The sequence below is a fragment of the Aspergillus fumigatus genome, chromosome 2 (genome assembly GCF_000002655.1).
Source record: "Aspergillus fumigatus Af293 chromosome 2, whole genome shotgun sequence".
Taxonomy (NCBI): Eukaryota; Fungi; Ascomycota; class Eurotiomycetes; order Eurotiales; family Aspergillaceae; genus Aspergillus; species Aspergillus fumigatus.
The window spans coordinates 296148-315009 of record NC_007195.1 but is presented as its reverse complement, the minus strand read 5'-3'; the positions used below and the strand labels follow the sequence as shown (position 1 = coordinate 315009).

The following is an 18862-nucleotide window of genomic DNA, read 5'->3' as shown; positions in this document are numbered from 1 at the left end:
TGTATAGCCAACACATTTAGCGTAATATGGCCAATGATAGTGGTCAAGTGCACGATGAGGAGCTGCATCGTCGCAAGCTAGCAGCTAGTAGTTCAGTTCAGGCGTCCTGCCGTGTTGGGGCTCTCGACAAGTGACGAATGACAAATTTCGCTTTACAACAGCATTACCCACCGGTCGCTAGGTTCTCTTCCCTAGGATGTCCATCATTGAAACGAAGTATATTAACCAGATAATCGTCATTATATTTAGACAGGTTCAGCGCTATCATCTTTCTTTCCGAGGCCGCTGCATTGACTTTTCATAATGGCAGGCATCACATCAACCGACGGTCTTCCACCATTAGCGGTGGTAGGCTTCTCCTTTAAATTCCCCGAGGATGCAACTTCATCAGACTCCTTCTGGCAGATGTTGCTCGATGGCAGATGTGTGTCGTCCGAGTTTCCAGCCGACCGGTTGAACATCGATGCCCACTACTATCCCGATCGCAACCGTCTCGACAGCATCTCGATGCGCGGAGGACACTTTCTCAAGGATAATATAGCAACATTTGACGCGCCATTCTTCGCAATGAGTGCTGCGGAAGCGGAGGCAATGGATCCCCAGCAACGTATGGTCCTAGAGACTGTGTACCGAGCCCTGGAAAACGCAGGTCTTCCAATGGAGAAAGTTGCCGGCTCCAAGACGAGTGTGATCGCAGGCTCATTCAGCGATGACTACTTTTTGCTGCAGACTAAGGATCCGCTAGATATGCCTAAATACACGGCCGTGGGCACGTCGCGGAATATGCTTGCTAATCGAGTCAGCTGGTTCTTTGATCTTCTAGGCCCGAGCGCTGCGGTTGATACTGCATGTTCAAGCAGCTTGATCGCCTTGGATATGACATGCCAATCAATCTGGAGTAGAGATGCTGATATGGTATGTTGACAGAAGGACAAATCCTTGTGGCTTTTCTTGCTAAAGTTTTGGCAGGGTCTGGCAATTGGAAGCAATGTGATACTAACCCCAGAATTGACCATGAGCTTGGACAATCTGGGACTGCTATCTCCGGATAGCCACAGCTACAGCTTTGATAGCCGTGCAAATGGATATGCAAGAGGCGAGGGAATTGGTGTCATAGTGATCAAGCGATTCGATAATGCTATACGTGACGGAGACACTATCAGGGCCGTTATAAGGTCATCCTCTTCTAATCAGGATGGAAAGACACCCGGCATCACTCAGCCTAGCAAAGAGGCGCAGGTCCGCCTGATCAGAGATACGTACAAAAAGGCTGGTCTGGATATGTCACTGACTCGATATTTCGAAGCGCACGGCACTGGTATTTACTCAATGAGACTCCAGGAAGTTCCCTCTCAGTTAACCAGACTTAGGGACCCCAATTGGAGACCCAATCGAAATAAGAGCGATAGGGACGGCTTTTCGCCGGTATAGGTCTCCCGAGCAGCCATTATACGTGTAAGTCCCGCCTGGTCACTCCGAGCGAGAACTACCCTAAGACACTGTAGTGGATCCGTCAAATCGAACATAGGGCATCTCGAAGGAGCCAGTGGGGTTGCAGGTGTCATAAAAGTAATTCTAGCATTAGAGAAAGGCATCATCCCACCGAATTCGCGAAACTTGCAGTTCCTCAATCCTCAAATCGATGAAGAGTTCCTCAATTTAAAGGTTTGGAAGAGTATCCAGCTTGAGTCGACCGTCCTAACTGCTTTCGCGCAATAGGTTCTGCAAAAGGCTATTCCATGGCCCGAGAATGACCTACGAAGAGCGTCTGTGAGCTCGTTTGGCTTCGGTGGGTCGAATTGCCATGTTGTTTTGGACGATGCGTACAATTCGCTTCGACTTATGGGGATCGAAGGTAGCCGTCATCAGACAGTGGTCGTACCTCCATCGCTTGAAGTCACTGCTCTAGTGGCTCACGGGAAGTGTGGTTATACCACGAATGCCGGAAGCGATCAACCAAACGACGATCATCCGAATGGATTGCATGACGAGGAGGAAACCCATCAGCTCCTTGTGTGGTCAACCGCAGACGAAGAAGGAATTGAGCGACTTGTAGAAACCTGGAAGCCGTTTCTATCAGACAAGCGGGAGTTCTCCAGAAGTCAGCGACGTCAATATCTGCTCGACCTGGCATATACCCTCGGTCAGCGCCGCAGTCACCTCCAATGGCGGAGCTATGCTATTGGGGATGCTTTGGAGGATCTCGGAAGCCTAGCAGACCGCTTTACGCCTGCAATCAGATCTACCGACGAGTCTCACATAGCGTTCTTGTTTACTGGAGTAAGACTATGATATATCGGAGACGGCAGAAGCTAATGGTTCATAGCAAGGAGCTCAATGGCACGCAATGGGTCGCGAGCTGTTATATCGGTATCCTATATTTGCGGACAGTCTCGCGGAGTCCGCGAAGTACCTGAAAACACTAGGGTGCACCTGGGATCTGCTAAGTAATTGCCGTCTCAAGTCTCATTCAGCCTGTATCAAGATGGCTTACGATGATCTCCAGACGAGCTACAAAAGTCCAAATCTGATACCAACGTGAATAACCCCGCTTATGGCCAACCTATGTCGACTGCTCTTCAGGTCGCTCTCGTTGATCTGCTTGACAGCTGGGGAGTTGTCCCGTCGGCAGTTGTCGGACACTCCTCAGGAGAAATTGCTGCTGCGTACTTTTGCCTCCCAATATATTCATTATTTCAATGTGACTGACAATAGATGACGCAGATACTGCGCCGGAGGTCTTTCAAAACGGTCTGCGTTGAAAGCTTCATATTACAGAGGTTTCTTGGCGGCAAAGCTTGAAAAGCTTAGTTCAATGAAAGGTTCCATGCTTGCGGTAGGACTATCCAAGAAGGACACCGAAGAATATATCAATAGGATCCAAGATTCGACACTAGTCGTCGCCTGTATCAACAGTCCTAAAAGCGTGACAGTGTCAGGCGAAGCAGAGCAAATTGACACCCTGCATGATCTACTACAGCAGGACGAGGTCTTCTCACGGAAGTTGATGGTCAACGTCGCATATCACTCATCCCAGATGCAGAAACTCGCAGACGAGTATCAGTCTGCAATGGGAACGTTGGAGAAGCCGAGCTGTGAGAAGAAGAAGATCCCGGTCATGTTGTCTTCTGTAACTGGAGATTGGGTCTCAAGTCTTGAGCTGATGGACCCTGCATACTGGGTACGGAATATGGTGTCTCCAGTGTTGTTCTCCGATGCTGTGAGCCGCATCTGTTCTTCTTCAAGAAAGCAGACCAGGAAAATCGATCGAAGCCATCGCTATCACATGGCTATCAATCATCTCTTGGAGATTGGCCCGCACGCAGCATTGCAAGGCCCATGCAGAGATATACTCAAGAGCATCAACAAGCAAGCCGATATCCCTTATCTTTCAGTTCTAGTACGAAATAAATCTGCTGTGAAGACTGCCCTGGACTGCGCAGGTCGCTTGCATTGCTACGGATACCCAATCAATCTGGCACTGGTCAACAAAACTGCCTACAGTGGAACTAACCAAAGACATGTGCTCAGTAACCTTCCCGAATACCCGTTCAACCATTCTGCATCATACTGGCGCGAGAGCCGAAAAAGCAAGGGCTACAGATGCAGGAGATTCGGCCGTCTGGACCTTGTCGGTATCCCAGATCCAGATGGCAACCCCATGGAAGCTACCTGGAGGAACATCATCCGAGTCTCTGAGATGCCGTGGGTTCATGATCACAAGATCAATAATACAATTCTCTACCCGGCGGCAGGCATGTTGGTCATGGCGGTGGAGGCGATCAAGCAGCTTGTTGAGCCAGACAAAGTCATCGTGGGCTTCAATATCAAAGATGCCGTGTTTTCATCTGCACTGCATATACCTACACATGCGGACGGCATCGAGACAAATTTACACATGAAGCGCGTCAGAGAAGGAAAGGCAGATAGTAGCGGCTGGTACGAATTCCGGATATGTTCGTACGACAACAACACCTGGATTGAGAACTCCACTGGCTCTATTCAAGCTGCATTCGAGTCTGGCGAGATGGGACTGAATACCAACGGCCGAGTGGAACACGAGTGGCAGAAGGGCCTTGTGCAATCATATCAGAATGCAGCATATAAATGCTCGGAACCCATCGACGCATCCCAGTTCTACGAAGATATATTTGCCTGTGGCTACCATTATGGACCAAACTTCAAGGCAATCACAGCTCTCCGGTGCGATGGAAAGCCCAATGGCCAATTTGTCTCGGATGTCCGCACCTACAGGTGGGTGGAGGACGCGAGCTCAGCAGTTGCTCAGCCTCATACAATTCACCCTACCACATTGGACGCCGTTATCCACATGATGGCCGGTATCGTGACGTACGGAAGCCAGAAAAAGCCTGTGGCTGTTCCGACACGGATTGACCAAGCTTGGATATCGAACAGCGGGTTGAGCCATCCGACAGCAGATAGTATCAAGGTGCATGCGAGTTCTCACAGGTCAGCTACTGGGGATGCTCGGTATTCAATGACTGCAGTTGATTGCGAGATGACGCGTGCACTCCTGACCATCAGAAACCTTAGAGTCACAGCACTGGAAAGCTCAGAGGGCGTTTCAGAAGACGATCAACTGCAGACGGAGAACCTGTGTCACCATATAGAATGGAAGCCTGACCTCGACTTGCTGGAGAACGAGGAAATCCGAGCATTTTGTGGAAGTGGGGAGTCAATCAGCGAAGACCCAGTCCAGTACTTTACTGAATTGGACTTCCTTGTTACAACATATGTTGACAAAGTGCTGAAGTCGATCCCCGACGTCAAGATCGATCACCCTCCCCATATGCAGAGGTACATGGAGTGGATGGTAGATCAGCAAAGAGCACTTGAGTTAGGTTACTCTCCCTTCAGCTCTGCAACATGGAGGAACCGCATGAAGGACGAGAGCTTCGTTAACGACATACATGCAAAACTTGAGAGCACGAACAAGCGAGGACTACTTGTGAGCACAGTCTGTAGGAATCTTTTCAAGTTCGTCAAAGGAGAAATCGACCCCATGGTTCTCCTATTCCAAGAAAACCTACTTGATGACTCTTATTATGAAATGGTAAGCCAGGGCGCCACGATGACATTTCGAATGACAGCCAGATGACCATGATCTGCAGGTTCACTCTCTCCCGCGTATTCGGCAATTTGCTCGGTATTTGGATGCTCAGGCTCACAAGAATCCACACATGAAAATCCTTGAAGTCGGTGCTGGAAGCGGCGCCATGACTCAATTCTGCCTCAAGGTCCTTTCTACAAACTCGGAAAACGATGCCACGGTGCCTCGCTATGGTCAATGGAACTTCACGGATATATCTGGGTCATTCTTTCCGAAGGCACAGGACCTGTTTGCATCTCAGGGCACGCGGATGAGGTTCAAGATGCTTGATATCGAGCAGGATCCTGGGCTGGAGGGATTCGAATGTGGAACATATGACATGGTTGTTGCATTTCTGGTGAGCTCATGAGTTTGTACGTTTTGAGAGTAGGGACACCATCTAACCTGCCTGCTACCTTAGGTTTTGCATGCTACAAAAGATTTGTCTGCGAGCCTGAAGAATGTCCGCAAGTTGCTGAAGCCGTATGGTCGTTCCATTAATGTGCCGAAACTATATGCGAGTAATAACTGATATCATCTCCTACAGTGGGGGAAAGCTTATACTCATCGAAATCACCCGGCCGGGCGCTATCCGGACGACGTTTGTCTTTGGCTTGTTTGAAGGATGGTGGCGAGGTACGTCTTTCCCTTCTCTGCCCTAAAGCTGAAATTGCACAAGCTTCTCTGACACTCTCAGGACTCGAGCCCTACCGTCAGAAGAATCCATGCGCAGACCCAGCCCAATGGGACAGACACTTGAAGGAAGCCGGATTTTCTGGCTGCGATGTCGTGATGGACGACTATAGCCACGGTGACTGTCAGGAGGCTAGTCTAATTCTCTCGACTGCCGTTGATGATACGCCCGCGGTTGAAAAGTCGCTGAAGATAAGTATCATCCTTGATCCTGCTAACTATGCGCAAGTAGAATTGGCCGGTGAGCTTGAAGCACAGCTCGTGCGTGCGGGATTGGCCAATGTAACGCAGAGACCAGTGGGACATTCCCTGATACAAGAAGATCCCACAAACAGTCTTGATATCACGGTTCTGGAAGGATACAGTCCCCATCTGTACGAGATAAACGAGCAAGAGTTTAAGCGTCTTCAGAGCTTGCTATCTTCTACGAGGAATCTTATCTGGGTAAATGGTGGGGGCGGACAAGAACCATGTCCCAAATATCGGCTCGTGGACGGACTGTTTAGAGTCCTCAGAGAGGAAAACCACAGGACAAGACTGACCATCCTCTCCCTGGATCAAAAGGCGTCGATCAAGCACCAGGCACAACAGATTGCCAAACTAGCGATCTCTGCTGTGACTCATGATACTAGCATCGACACAGATTACACAGAGCTTGACGGCATGCTTCACGTCGGCCGCCTGGTCCACGCCACTGGGGTCAACCAGGAAATTTCAGCAAAGAAGCTCCCTCAACAGAAAGCATTACGACAGTTCGGTGCTGGGCCCCGGCTCAGACTTGAGATCGGCTCCCCTGGTCTGTTGAACACTCTCCACTTCGTGGAGGACACTTCACACCGGAAGCCACTCAAACCTACAGAATTCGAAGTTCAAGTGAAGAGTGTCGGTCTTAATTTCCGGGATGTCCTAATTGCACTGGGACGGTTGGACAGTGAGGCACTGGGGGCTGAATTCGCAGGAATAGTTACAAAGGTTGGACCCTCATGCCGCAAGTTTCAACCGGGAGACAGAGTTTTGGCGTGTTATCCCAGTCGGCACGCAAACTATGTCCGTCTTAAAGAAAATATGGCCGTCATAAAGATTCCAGACACTATGCTCTCCTTTTCAGAAGCCGCAGCTTTGCCAGTCGCGTATGCCACAGCGTGGATCGCGCTCAATCAAATCGCTCGACTTCAACAAGGAGAAACAATCCTGATTCATTCAGGTGCTGGAGGAACGGGGCAAGCTGCCATCCAAATCGCTCAGCTCCTCGGTGCGAGTGTTTTCACGACTGTCTCCAATGAGAATAAAAAACGGTTCCTGGTAGAGAAGTACAACGTTCCCGAGAACCATATCTTCTCGAGTCGAAGCACGCTATTCGCCAAAGGAATCAAGCTTCTCACAAACAACAAAGGCGTCGATGTAGTTCTCAATTCGTTGTCTTCCGAAGGGCTTATCGCTTCTTGGGAGTCAATCGCACCGTACGGTCGGTTCATCGAAATTGGGAAAAACGATATCTTGTCCAACGCAAAGCTCCCAATGTTGCAATTCGAGCAGAATATAACTTTTGCTGCGGTTGATCTGGCCGCGATGACAATGGATCGCCCACACGTTGTGACAGCGGCACTGGAAACTATATTGTCATTGTTAAGGGAGGGGAAGATCTCCCTTCCGGATCCACTTCAAGTCTATGGCATATCAGACATTGAAGTTGCATTCAGGCAAATGCAGAGCGGCAAGAACTCAGGGAAGGCTGTTTTGGAGATGAGAGACACGGACGAGGTAATGGTATGCTGCTCCCCTCCCCTCCAAAGCTGTGCACAGAATGCTAGCTAACCAAGCATAGACCGTCCTGGAAACGAGACCAGAGTACCTGTTTAGTCCGAATGAAACATATCTCATCGCAGGTGGCCTAGGCGGCTTAGGGAGGAACATCGCTCGCTGGTTTGTTGAGAGGGGAGCTCGAAATCTAATTCTACTTTCGCGATCGGGGTCTCAGAACCCACATGCCCCCGACCTGATCAGAGAGCTAGAAGCCAAAGGCGCAAGAGTTGCTACGCCCGCGTGTGACATTACAGACAGGGAATGCCTGAAAGCCGTCTTGTACGAGTTTGGTCAGACGATGCCTCCGATCAAAGGATGCGTCCAAGCATCGATGGTCGTTAGTGTAAGTTTGATAAGTCGATATCCAAGAACGTTGACTGACATCTTTGCTTTCATAGGACGCTCATTTCGAAGGCATATCTTTCGAATCCTGGAAAGCTTCTACCACGCCTAAAGCCCAAGGCTCGTGGAATTTACACGAGCTTCTTCCGAGAAGAATGAATTTTTTCGTGTTAATGTCATCTGTTGCTGGAATATACGGCGCACGAGGAGCATCTGGTTACGCCGCTGGCAATACGTTTGAAGACGGCCTAGCACGGTACCGCGTTGCAATGGGCGAGAAAGCTGTGTCGTTTGACCTTGGGATGTTTCTGAACGTTGGTGTCTTAAAAGACAACTTGGCGCTCCGAGAAAGGACGTTGGCAAGTACTGTCTTCCAGCAGATCACAGAGTCTGATCTTCATGCGCTGCTGGATATCTACTGTAATCCAAGTCTGGACGAGATTCCATTGTTGAAAAGTCAGGTGGTGGTTGGAATGACTCCAAAGCTGCGGGAGAAAGGCATGACAACCACGGAATGGATCAGGCGGCCATTTTACCAACATATGACATTGGCCGAAGGGACGGACGCTGGCATTCTTGGGAAGGCGGAGCATACCAATTTCGCTGCTCTCTTCGCAAGCGCAGGATCCGTAGCCGATATCACTGCAGCAGTGACAGAGCAGCTGAAGATCAAGCTCTCCAAGATGCTCTCATTACCTCTTACTGAGATCGACGTTGACAAGCCCATACATCAGTACGGAGTCGATTCCCTGGCGGCAGTGGAACTGCGGAACTGGTTCTCGAGAGAACTCCGTGCGGACATCGCCATCTTTGACATTCTTGGCGGCGCGAACATCGCCTCTGCCGTTGGACTTGCAGTTCGGAAGAGTGACTACCGAAGAGCAGAGTGGGATCTTGACCGAGCTCAATTGAAGTAGGGCGCGTGCGGAGAAGAGCGTGGAGTCGTTTGTGTCGGAGGATCAGCCACCTCACCTATGAAAGACATAATTCGAGTTTATAAAAAGATCATCGCTGGCCAGGTACTGGTATCGGTCTGTGACGGCTATAGATGGGCGGGTTGGATGTCGGAGATCTGCTGTGTCGGCTATCGGTTTTTGATCTCGGCAATTGATCGGGGCGGGATACTTTTGTATAAGACAACTCCCATGGAGGACAAGCCGTAGCCCTAGTATATAACTTAAAAAAAAATATCGAAAGGCAAAATGACGTCCAAATATCGAGTTCTCCATATAGGTGACAACATCAAGTACAACCACGATGTTTACGAGCGCTTCGCCTCGGAATTCGAAATCATCCAGCCCACGGCCGCAGAGCGCGAACGGGGCGAATTCATGCGGGCCCTGAAAGAGCGTCGCTGGGGGGACTTTCATGCAATTTTCCGCCCCTTCTGGAATACAGGTGGTGAAATGGGCCGGTGGGACGCGGAACTCATCCCCCTCCTCCCGCCGTCAGTACGCATCATGGCCTCCGCAGGCGCAGGCTACGACTGGGCCGACGTAGATATCTTCGCACAGCACGGTGCGTGCGCTCCCAACCCAGCACGGAGGCAGAATCGCCTAGCTAACAGCGATGAAAAGGAATCGTATACTGCAACGGCGCCGCCGCCTCCTCAGAATCAGTCGCCGACATGACGCTCTTCCTCATCCTTGCGGTCTTCCGCAACCTCGCTTGGTCACACCAGGCCGCGCACTCTTGCAACCCCCAGCGCTTCCTCGACGCACACAAGAACTCCCCACTGACGGCGCTGAACCCGCGCGGCCGCATCCTAGGCATCATCGGGCTGGGCCAGATCGGGTACACGATCGCCAAGAAAGCGCACGCCGCCTTCGGCATGCAGATCGCGTACCACGATCTCGTGCGCAAATCGGCCGAGGCCGAGAACGCCGTTGGCGCGCGGTTCATGGGCGAGCTGGACGAATTGCTGGGGTTGGCGGATTGCGTGGTGGTCGCAACGCCGTTTGCGGGGAGGACGCTGATCGATGCGGAGAGGCTGGGGAAGTTCAAGCGCGGGGCGCGGTTCATCAATATCGCGCGGGGATCATTGGTTGACGAGGAGGCGCTATTGCGGGCTCTTGATGAAGGGCAGATCTCGGCTGCTGGGTTGGATGTTCATGCAGAGGAGCCGTATGTGCATCCCCGGCTGGCGAGACATGGGCGAGTGATGATGATGTCGCATAATGCCGGCGGTACGGTTGACACGCATGTGGGTTTTGAACGGTTGGCGATGGAGAATATTGAGGAGTTTTTGCTGAGAGGGAAGGCTTTGACGCCGGTAAATCTGCATTTGATCAAGACGCCAAAGAGTATGCTGTGATCGATTGCTTAGTTGCTTGCTTGCTTGCTTGCTTGCTTGCTTGCTTGCTTGCTTGCTTGCTTGCTTGCTTGCTTGGCTGCACACACACACACACACACACACACACACAGGTAGATCAGACGCTGCAGCAGTATTTAGAGTAATAATCATGACATTTAGTACGTCGTCATCAGCAGCCTCTTGAATTTCGTGTAAAGTGTGAAGTGTGGTGAATGTAGCATGTTGGAGGGAAAAGCCGATGGCTGAAGATCAGGAACCAGGATTTGTGTTGGTCCAGGGTCTAGACGTGGCGGACTGGGACACCCAACTATTGCCCGATTAGGCAACTCTTCGCCTTATCGGGTGTTCAAGACACTATCATTACGGCTAACCCACGCTGTTTTCACTGAAATGACTGAAATCTTACATCTTCTAATTTGTATTTCTATTCACGATCCCAAAACGCCAGCATTTCTAATGGTAGTGCAAATCTACCAAGAAAACGTATCTTCATAAAGATCAACCAACCGTCCATTCTGACGTTCACGAACGGCCTGTCTCACATCGTCGCCCATTCCTCCAGGGCCGCAGACACTGACAGCCATCGCACCAACTTGCTGCTCCATCTCCGCCTCCACAACTTCCGCAAACGATGGTTTGCCGTGCTTGATGCTGATAGACACAGTTGATGGTGGCGATTTGGTCCAAGGGCTCTTGTTGGATAAGTGTTCGTCTGTGGTATACCCTTTTGCTGTCACGTAGACTTGAATTGTTAAGGAGAATTTAGAAAGCTGAAAGTATGAGGTTTGCTTGCGCTCGTTCGGGGCTTCGACGGCTGGATGGTCGAATAGAGAGGCCATCCACGGCTGGATCCAGTCCAGATGTTCTAACTGGGGTTAGACCATGTTCATTTGCTCTTTGACCTATAGAACCTACCCAGGTGGCGTACAACCCATACCAAGGTGACTCTCCGCACCGCCATCGATCGGTCGGAGAAACCATCGGCAAACTCATGCAGGTACGAAAGTGGGGGAGTTATCCCTATTCCCCCTGCGATGAGCAGTACCGTACCATAAGATGCAAGCGAGTGAAGCCCCCCTATGTCCCCCGTATGTAAGCACATGATATATTTCCCGTTCGCAAAAGGGGATAGAGTCATGATGCATACCGAATGGCCCTTCTGCCAACGCAGTCGCGTTAAACCTCCCTGCCTCGGATCTGTGAACCTTCGTCAACAGCTTGTTGGTAAATCCATCTCGCCGCTTGATCAGGAATGACATGGTAGTCCGTTGCCGTCCCCCCAGCAATACATTGAACGAGTCGCTTGAATCGCGCTTTTTGTTGGTTGTCATTCGATCTGAGGATGTCCATGCTACGGAGAACGGATGCGAGGTCCATAGTCCTAGCGATGGGATATAGAGGTACATATACTGTCCGGCCTTGAATTTCCAGGGACGCGACACAGCGACCTCAACCCGGGCGACGTCTCCAGGCAACAGTTCAACGGTAGCAGAAGTACGCTGTTTGCCGCAATTCCGCCAGAGAATGCTGACGAGACGTGCAATCCTCTGGAGAGAAGCATGAGCAGTGCGAACTTAATTGATGACCAAGAGCTGATCAAGGGCAGATAACTCACATCAAGACCCCAAAGGATCAACGTGGCCAAAAGAACCCGCTGCTGGGCCAAGCCACGCAGATGATACCACAGCCCAACAAATGCCATGATTGCGAGGAATATATGAAAATGAAGAAAGGCTTCGTAGAATGCATGCCGAATTGGTGATACTGATTGAAAGAAAATAACTACAAATGCAATAAGGGCCTACCATCACGGCCATCAGTAATGCCAATTGGTGAAGCATTCGCCGAGACGGATCACTTACAATCATCCCATATACATAGAAAGGCTGACTCCAAAGTTCCTTCGTGATTGCGTCCATGGATACTGTTGCCCTTGTCAGCAGCGGCCATCATTTGAGACGGCTGAACCACCCACCCTGCATTGCCTGGGCCCCAATGACACAGCCCATATGAATCAGGGCCCCAGCTATCATGACTCGTCCGACCCAGCGGTGCAGGAAATTGAATGTGTCGAAAGGAATGCCCAGAAGTGGGATGAGGGGATTGTTCCGACCCGCGCTCAAGACGAGCACAGGTGAATTCATCACTGCCAGATGTCCAGCGGCATATTTTAGTTGGTACATCTTTTCTTGATAGTCCGTCCACCAGTCGACTAGGACGAACAAGAAAAGCAAATTGGTCGTGATATATCCCAGAACTAACGTAGCTTCCAGTCGTAAGGGTATGCTTCCCATATGAAGCCTGTTTAGCAGTTGAAATTCGCGACTGTGCCGTTTTGAAACCAATGGTGCATAAAGTACATGTTTCTTAATCCAGGCAAAGATGACGCTGGTCCGCGAAAACTTGCACTGGTCCTCTGTCTGAAGAATCTCACGTAAACGACGGCGATGCTGAAACCTTATGACCACCCGACACAGGAATAGAACGGTAAAGACCCCGCTGAGGACAAAGAGAGGTGTCGCCAATACCGGGTTCATAGGACGATGAGGGTAGCCAGGGTGGGAGTGGTCTACCCCTGGTCCTCCGAGTTCTACTCCCATTTCCTGAGTTCAAAAGAAACATTCAAATCACGAGTTGAATAACGGACGAACAGAGTGGATCCGAAGTATAGCAGCGGCAAAAGCTGCACATGCGCTTGCTTCCAAACTGGCGAAAAGGCCGGGAATGGAAGAGAGTTCTTGCAGAAGTTAGAGCAGTCAAATCATCAACTCAAAACACCAGGCTGTGAATAATAAAAATAGTCCCAGCCATGATGTGAGAGTGCTTCTAAAATGACCTCTCCTCCTGATGCCGTCATCCACCATCTCGCAGTCATCATGGAATACGTAGTAACGCAAAGAGTTACCCAACAAGCTACAAGGAAGACTAATGACAAAAGGATCAGCGTCAGTGAAGCCAGCTAGTGCAACCATGGAGAATGTCAGGCGTTGATGTCTTAACTCAGCTGAGCTTCGCTGTGGAATGTGAGAGACTTGGAGCGTGGAGCCCGTCTAGATCACAGCGGAGGTCAATATTATTTCTGGGTCTCGAAACAAACCAACACTCTCGATTGAGGTTCGATGGGCAATTTTACACAGCATTGCCGACAGCCGGGATTTCTGGTCAAGTTATTACCCGATGTCTTAGACTTAGATTGAGTTATTGGAGTCTGCGAATGGGCCCCTGCTCTCCGATGGAACGGTAGTTCCGAAAACGGAAAGTCATGCAGAATCGCCAGATTCCGCGAATACCGAAAGCTTGATTGCTCGCCCTGCGCACAAGTCTTGCTCCATTGTTCAACAAGAATTGACGTTGAGGATGTCCAGGGCCTCGTCATCATGCAGGTTCTGACCCTATGACGCAGCAGCTGCCTGTCCAGCCTGAGCTTATCACGAGATAACATTCTTGTCGTCAGTTTCTTCTGGTTCACTGCAATCAAAGATGTAGCTCGCGGCTGCTCACTGAGCTCGCTGGCCCGCCAGGATCCCTCCATTCACCAGCAGGACCGTCTGACCAGGTTCATTCTGTATTGAGAGTTTCTAAGCCACAGACGTCGTATCGTCATCCTAGCTATACCAGAGCAATTGCATAGCAGTAAGACTCATGATGTAAGCAAAAAAGGCCCTCTAGTGGCTTTATTTCTTGTCGCAAAAAAAAGCCGGGAGAATGCAACGAGTCAATGTTGCAACGTTGCTGATTCAGGATCGTATCAAAAGGCCTAGACAACACGCAGAGCGCGCTTAGATAGAGAGTGAATCTCCAGTCTGGGGTCGAAGAACCAACAGGACTTCTTGTTCTGGGGTCGATGATGTCGGTAGGTGCGCGTGGATACCACCGTAGTCTCGAGGTCAAACTATAAATATACAGCGCGGAAGGGAGATCCGAATGCCACGTCAGGGAAGAGCAAAGACTTCATCACGACTGATAACATATATCGAGGGAGGAGAAAAAAAAAAATATTATCGGAACGCCCTAAATTATCGTAACTCAGCACTTGGATGAATCCAAGAGAACATAACTTGATTGATAGCACACCAAGACTGGGATCGTATTTCAGTCTGACTACCGTCGAGTGTCGCAACGTAGTTAGCAGTTACTAGCACCTTTGGTTAGTCATCGGATACAAAGGAACCACTCATGATATCACCGAACCATAGACCTTACAGCCGCCATGATCACTGGCGCAGGGGTATACCCGAGTTCCAAGGCATCCAGAGCCATGGCCCTAGATGCGCGTGCGTGAAAAGTCAAGTCCCCATACTGAAGTTCTCTATTGGCGACAGTAAATTCCCTTGTAACTCACTAGAGGATCCTTTCGAGATGAGATGAAAATATACTATCTAGGGTTATTTTGGGAGCAAACGACGCGAGTAGCTTCATGCGTAAGTCTAGTCCCGTGAAATGCTGGAGTAGAGTCTGATTCTTCAGTGACGCAAATTTCATGCCATACAAGATAATGTGTGAAGACTGGGCAGCCACGAGCGCCCCTTCCCGATCCATGAAACCCTGCCACGTTACATCTGAGATCCATATACATAAATAAACAGGAAATGAGGAGTATTCATGAGTATCATGCATTTGGAGGCACATCTTGGTTAACATGACAGAGATCTGAGAGAAGACCTTTCAGAAAAGACTCACCGAGAGAGAAACGCCTTGTACATGGAAATTTTTCTATCCAGGGATATTACGGAAGAAGAATGAAAAGCCGGGAAAAAAAAAAAAAGAAAGATCGGCTCCAGTGCTGCGTGGTAAATGCAGAAGCCTCGATCCAGACCAGATGCTTTGCCAAGCTGACTACTCTGCTCGCCAGCTTTCAAGCTTCTGGCAGTAGCGTCATCATCACTACGACTCATCGGAGAGCAGTAGATTGTCAGAGGCTTCTTCATTGCCGCCAGCGAACCGTCTCTTGGAGTCAATGGCCTGCTTGGCTTTAGATTTCTCCTCCTGGACACAGGAATAGTCGGCCACATGCACCCCAGCTGTTTGACACAATGACGTGCATTCAGTTTCAATCACTTTGACAAGGTTTGACGTGAAGCCGTAGAAAGCCGGGTTATAAGCATTGCGAGCCCAGTAAATAAGCTCGGAAGCAACACGGCCCAAGTTGGGCATTGGATGAGGGATGATATTATTGTTGCGCTGTGAAGCACCGTCTTCACCATCATCTGAAGATGATGACAACATGTCCGATGCCTTGGACATCGGGGAGGGCGGCGCCGACGAATCTGACGAAGCAAGGTAGTCGATGTCTGACGCCAAGATATGGAGAAGATGATAAACCGCCGCGAATTCGAGGAGAGTAAGCTCGACTGGGTCAAGGGGCAGGCGATTAAACCAATGGATTGCTTTTTCTACTGTGAACGTTGCTGGTAGAGAGGTATCGCCAGTTGCTCGAGCATTGAAGATCGCCGCGATCATGGCGCATCGGACGGCGGTTGAGATCTCTTCCCGCACGGATATTGGTAAAGAAGAGTCGAGAAAGTTAGAAGCTTGGTTTTGTTTGTTCTTGCCTTTTTCCTTCGGGAGTGCGGCAAGAACGCTTCCGATGTTGGCGACGCGGTCCCGTTCAAAAAAGACGGCCATCATGACCAGCGCACGCGTATGGGCTGCAGATGGCTGGGGCGCTACATCAAGAGCGAGCTTGATCTTGGATTTGAAGACATTGCGGCTCTTCTTCGCGTCAGGCCCACCAGAGCTCGCCTCGAAATACCTGAGAAGAGCCCCTTGAAGCAAGTGACTTGACCACCAAGCAGCAAGAGCATCCAGTGAGGATTGAATTGCGGGGTCCTCCTCGACGACATCTAGTAGCGCTTCGTCATCGTCGGTTCCTTCTTGCGTTGGACGATTCCAAGTCAGATTTGCTGCTCGCTGGATGATGGTATCAATCATGACGTCGTCACAATCAATCTTTAACAAGGTGGCCAAATGACTCGGTAAGGAATCCGGATGATCCTTGGGTAATGCAGCGTTCATCTTGCGCGCGAGATCCCATTGATACCTGGCCAGACTGCGGGCAACATCATTCGATACGTTGAATGTCCACGAACCAGGCTCACCGACCCGCCACATCAGAATGCGGCAGTGAAGAGCTTTCAGCATCATCCTCATCGGGCTTCGAGGAAGTGTTCCTGCTGCAAATATCGTAAGGACCAGACGGCTTTTGCTGATTTCTGCATCGCCGCCGGCCAATTGCGCGTCGATTGCAATATCCCAAGTTTTCACGCGCCCTTTCTCATCTTCTTCGGTGACGCCAGTGACCAAAGAATACAGTTTCCATCCTAGTAGACACCGCAAAACGTATTCAAAACATCGAGATGTAACAACGTACCACTCGTGGAAGAACCTATGGCGTGGTACACCGACTCGTTGAATGCTGGTAAGCCAGGCTTGTCGTCTGAAGTTGCATGACGAAAGTGTAACATCAGGAGCGACTTTGGAGGCGGAGTATTGCCGCCTCGGATCTGAATTGAACAGATAGACGAAGACAATAAAAGCGCTACCAACGACAAGAATTGCAAGCATCAGAAAGTGGGAAATTGCGCGCGCGTGCCAAGACGACCAGAAGTACTGGAACGCCGCGCTTGAGTAAACCTCTGACGGCAGCTGAACTCTATTCAACAGGTTCAAAGGTACCGCCAGCAGCCCTTTTGCCGTTGATTCTGTTTTCTTTTCTGTGCCTAGGCCTTCAAGTACCATGAGCCCGGCGAGGGCGCCCAGCATGTACTTATTGGGAAGGTGCGACCGCATACGTCCTCCACCAGATTGAGACGAGTGACTGTCGGTCTTCTTATATTGGATGTACGATTGCGAGTAGGGGCTCTCATTTGAACCGGCAGCCCTCATGCGTTTCCAAGCATCCGGAACTTTGATCAATCCTTCGGGAGGGTGTGAAGAAGTTGGAGAGTGATCACTCGGAACGTCCTCTGCGTGCGAGAACACACTCGGGGATGAGCTCGCCCCTGACTCTGTAGATACGGTACAGTCGCTGGGTGATGAGACTGACGCCGCAGAGGTAACAATCTGATCAGCGGCCTTGTCCAACTGACGTAATCGGATCTTCAGCGCGGTATTCTCTTCCTCCAATCTCTTGTTACGAATCTCGAGATGGCGTATGTACTCTGTCGCTTTCGAGAGGATGGACGCTTTGTTGAGTTTGCTGGCTGAGGTGACACCATCATCGTCATCATCACCGGAGTTGCCGTTTGCCTGCTTGTAGGAGGCCCGTAGACTAGGCACACTGTCTCTTAGCTCAGCAATTTTCTCGTTCAGATTGGCTCTGTATCTCTTCTCGATGACATTATGCGCTCGTTTCTTGGATGGCGCCTGTTTAGCTTTGAACATGCTTGTCATCGTAGATCCATCGTCATCGCTTCCAGTCTTGCGTTTGCGGCTCGCACCAATCGACGAGAGGGGAGAGTTAGAGTGGACTGACAGTGACCCCGCACCAACATGATCTGGCTGAGGGGATACATTGGTATTCAGATCTCCGCCCGGGAAAAATCCAAGCGAAGGGCTTTTGAAATCTAGAGATATATCAGGTGAGAAGTCTTTGTGCATCGCATCAGATGCCTCCCGTCCAGAAGAGGCACTTGGCGATATAAATGCAAGGTCAAATGGGGAGCTAGGCGAAGCATTTGCAGTTTCTGGAAATGCTTGCTCGTCATCCCATCGCATCCACTGTGTCCAGTCCTGACTGGCAACGTCCGTACTTGATTGGTCAACTGACAAGGAGTTTCCTTGAGATATTCTCCTCGTAGACTCGAGAGGTGAGAACAACTGGAAATCCCCACCAATGCCGGGGGTGGACATCGTGTTTCACTGCTGGTCTTGGACCATCAGATGTACTGAGAATAGTCTTGTACTATATTAAAGACAAGATTGTTAACAATGATAGCTTTAGATGGATATCTTGATAAGACTGCATACCTGTCAAGACCTGAGACGGAAGGGGTCAAAAAGCCGGCTAACTGCGGGTTTAAGTTCAAACGATGATTGATGATCGCCCAATTCGAGCACGCTAATCAGGAGACTAAAACTTGACGGTGGAGTTAGACCTGAATGCTGGTGCAGGCTGCAAAAACATGGCTAAATTGCAATGATAAAAGCCATACTTTTCATCAAAACGTGCAGAGCGTGCAAGGCAAAAAGCTGGCTGGTATACGGTCAAGTCATGTGAGATAGACCAAACTCAACACTGTAAGGGGCCGAGGCTAGCGTTCGATGAGGATCGTATCGTCGCGTTGGGGCTGTTTGTTGAGAGGAAGCGTGATCGCCGTGACTTCCAGCCTTCTCACATGCAACACCAAAGGCCTGTATTGATATCAACTTTCAAAGTTCCTCCTTCCTGTATGAAACCTGCAAAGCAAGCCACCTGAGCAACTCAACAGTAACGAAGGCGAATCTGTTGAGCAGTAGTAAGCAGATGTATCGAAACAGTCTCCTTGAGCTGCAGATGTGCCTAAGGAAACGAATTGCTGCCTGTGCCTGAGCCTTTGGGGCAACATGGGAATCTCGGCCGTGGCTCGGCGGAGCACATCGTATGATCGCGGGAAGAAGCG

General features: G+C 50.2%; 4 protein-coding genes across 4 annotated transcripts; 2 read left to right on the top strand and 2 right to left on the bottom strand.

Annotated features, from left to right (window-relative positions):
* Positions 1-303: 303 nt before the first annotated feature.
* AFUA_2G01290 (type I polyketide synthase) lies at positions 304-8865 on the top strand (the record flags this gene model as incomplete). Its single annotated transcript, XM_744172.2, has 14 exons — positions 304-915; positions 970-1318; positions 1371-1455; positions 1506-1665; positions 1720-2280; positions 2327-2447; positions 2507-2666; positions 2725-5074; positions 5133-5468; positions 5532-5593; positions 5658-5746; positions 5808-7570; positions 7629-7949; positions 8005-8865. 14 exons carry the CDS (start codon positions 304-306, stop codon positions 8863-8865), a joined length of 7830 nt encoding a protein of 2609 aa, XP_749265.2.
* A 285-nt stretch (positions 8866-9150) lies between these two features.
* AFUA_2G01280 (D-mandelate dehydrogenase-like dehydrogenase) lies at positions 9151-10262 on the top strand (the record flags this gene model as incomplete). Its single annotated transcript, XM_744171.1, has 2 exons — positions 9151-9466; positions 9526-10262. The coding sequence occupies 2 exons, from the start codon at positions 9151-9153 to the stop codon at positions 10260-10262; spliced, it is 1053 nt and encodes a 350-aa protein (XP_749264.1).
* A 470-nt stretch (positions 10263-10732) lies between these two features.
* On the bottom strand, positions 10733-12865 carry AFUA_2G01270 (NADPH oxidase family protein; the record flags this gene model as incomplete). The annotated part of the gene is made up of 6 exons (XM_744170.3): positions 12623-12865; positions 12125-12563; positions 11900-12063; positions 11410-11809; positions 11178-11339; positions 10733-11127 (listed from the first exon to the last, which is right to left on the bottom strand). The coding sequence occupies exons 1-6, from the start codon at positions 12860-12862 to the stop codon at positions 10733-10735; spliced, it is 1800 nt and encodes a 599-aa protein (XP_749263.1). The 5' UTR covers positions 12863-12865.
* Positions 12866-14495: 1630 nt separating this feature from the next.
* On the bottom strand, positions 14496-18791 carry srbA (basic helix-loop-helix domain-containing protein). The gene is made up of 3 exons (XM_744169.2): positions 18416-18791; positions 18231-18333; positions 14496-18165 (listed from the first exon to the last, which is right to left on the bottom strand). Exon 3 carries the CDS (start codon positions 18111-18113, stop codon positions 15147-15149), a length of 2967 nt encoding a protein of 988 aa, XP_749262.1. The 5' UTR covers positions 18114-18165; positions 18231-18333; positions 18416-18791; the 3' UTR covers positions 14496-15146.
* Between the last annotated feature and the right edge of the window lie 71 nt (positions 18792-18862).

What these genes read in the sequence shown, in the direction of transcription:
- srbA (XM_744169.2), bottom strand. Translation starts at nt 18,113, where the DNA reads ATGTCCACCCCCGGCATTGGTGGGGATTTCCAGTTGTTCTCACCTCTC.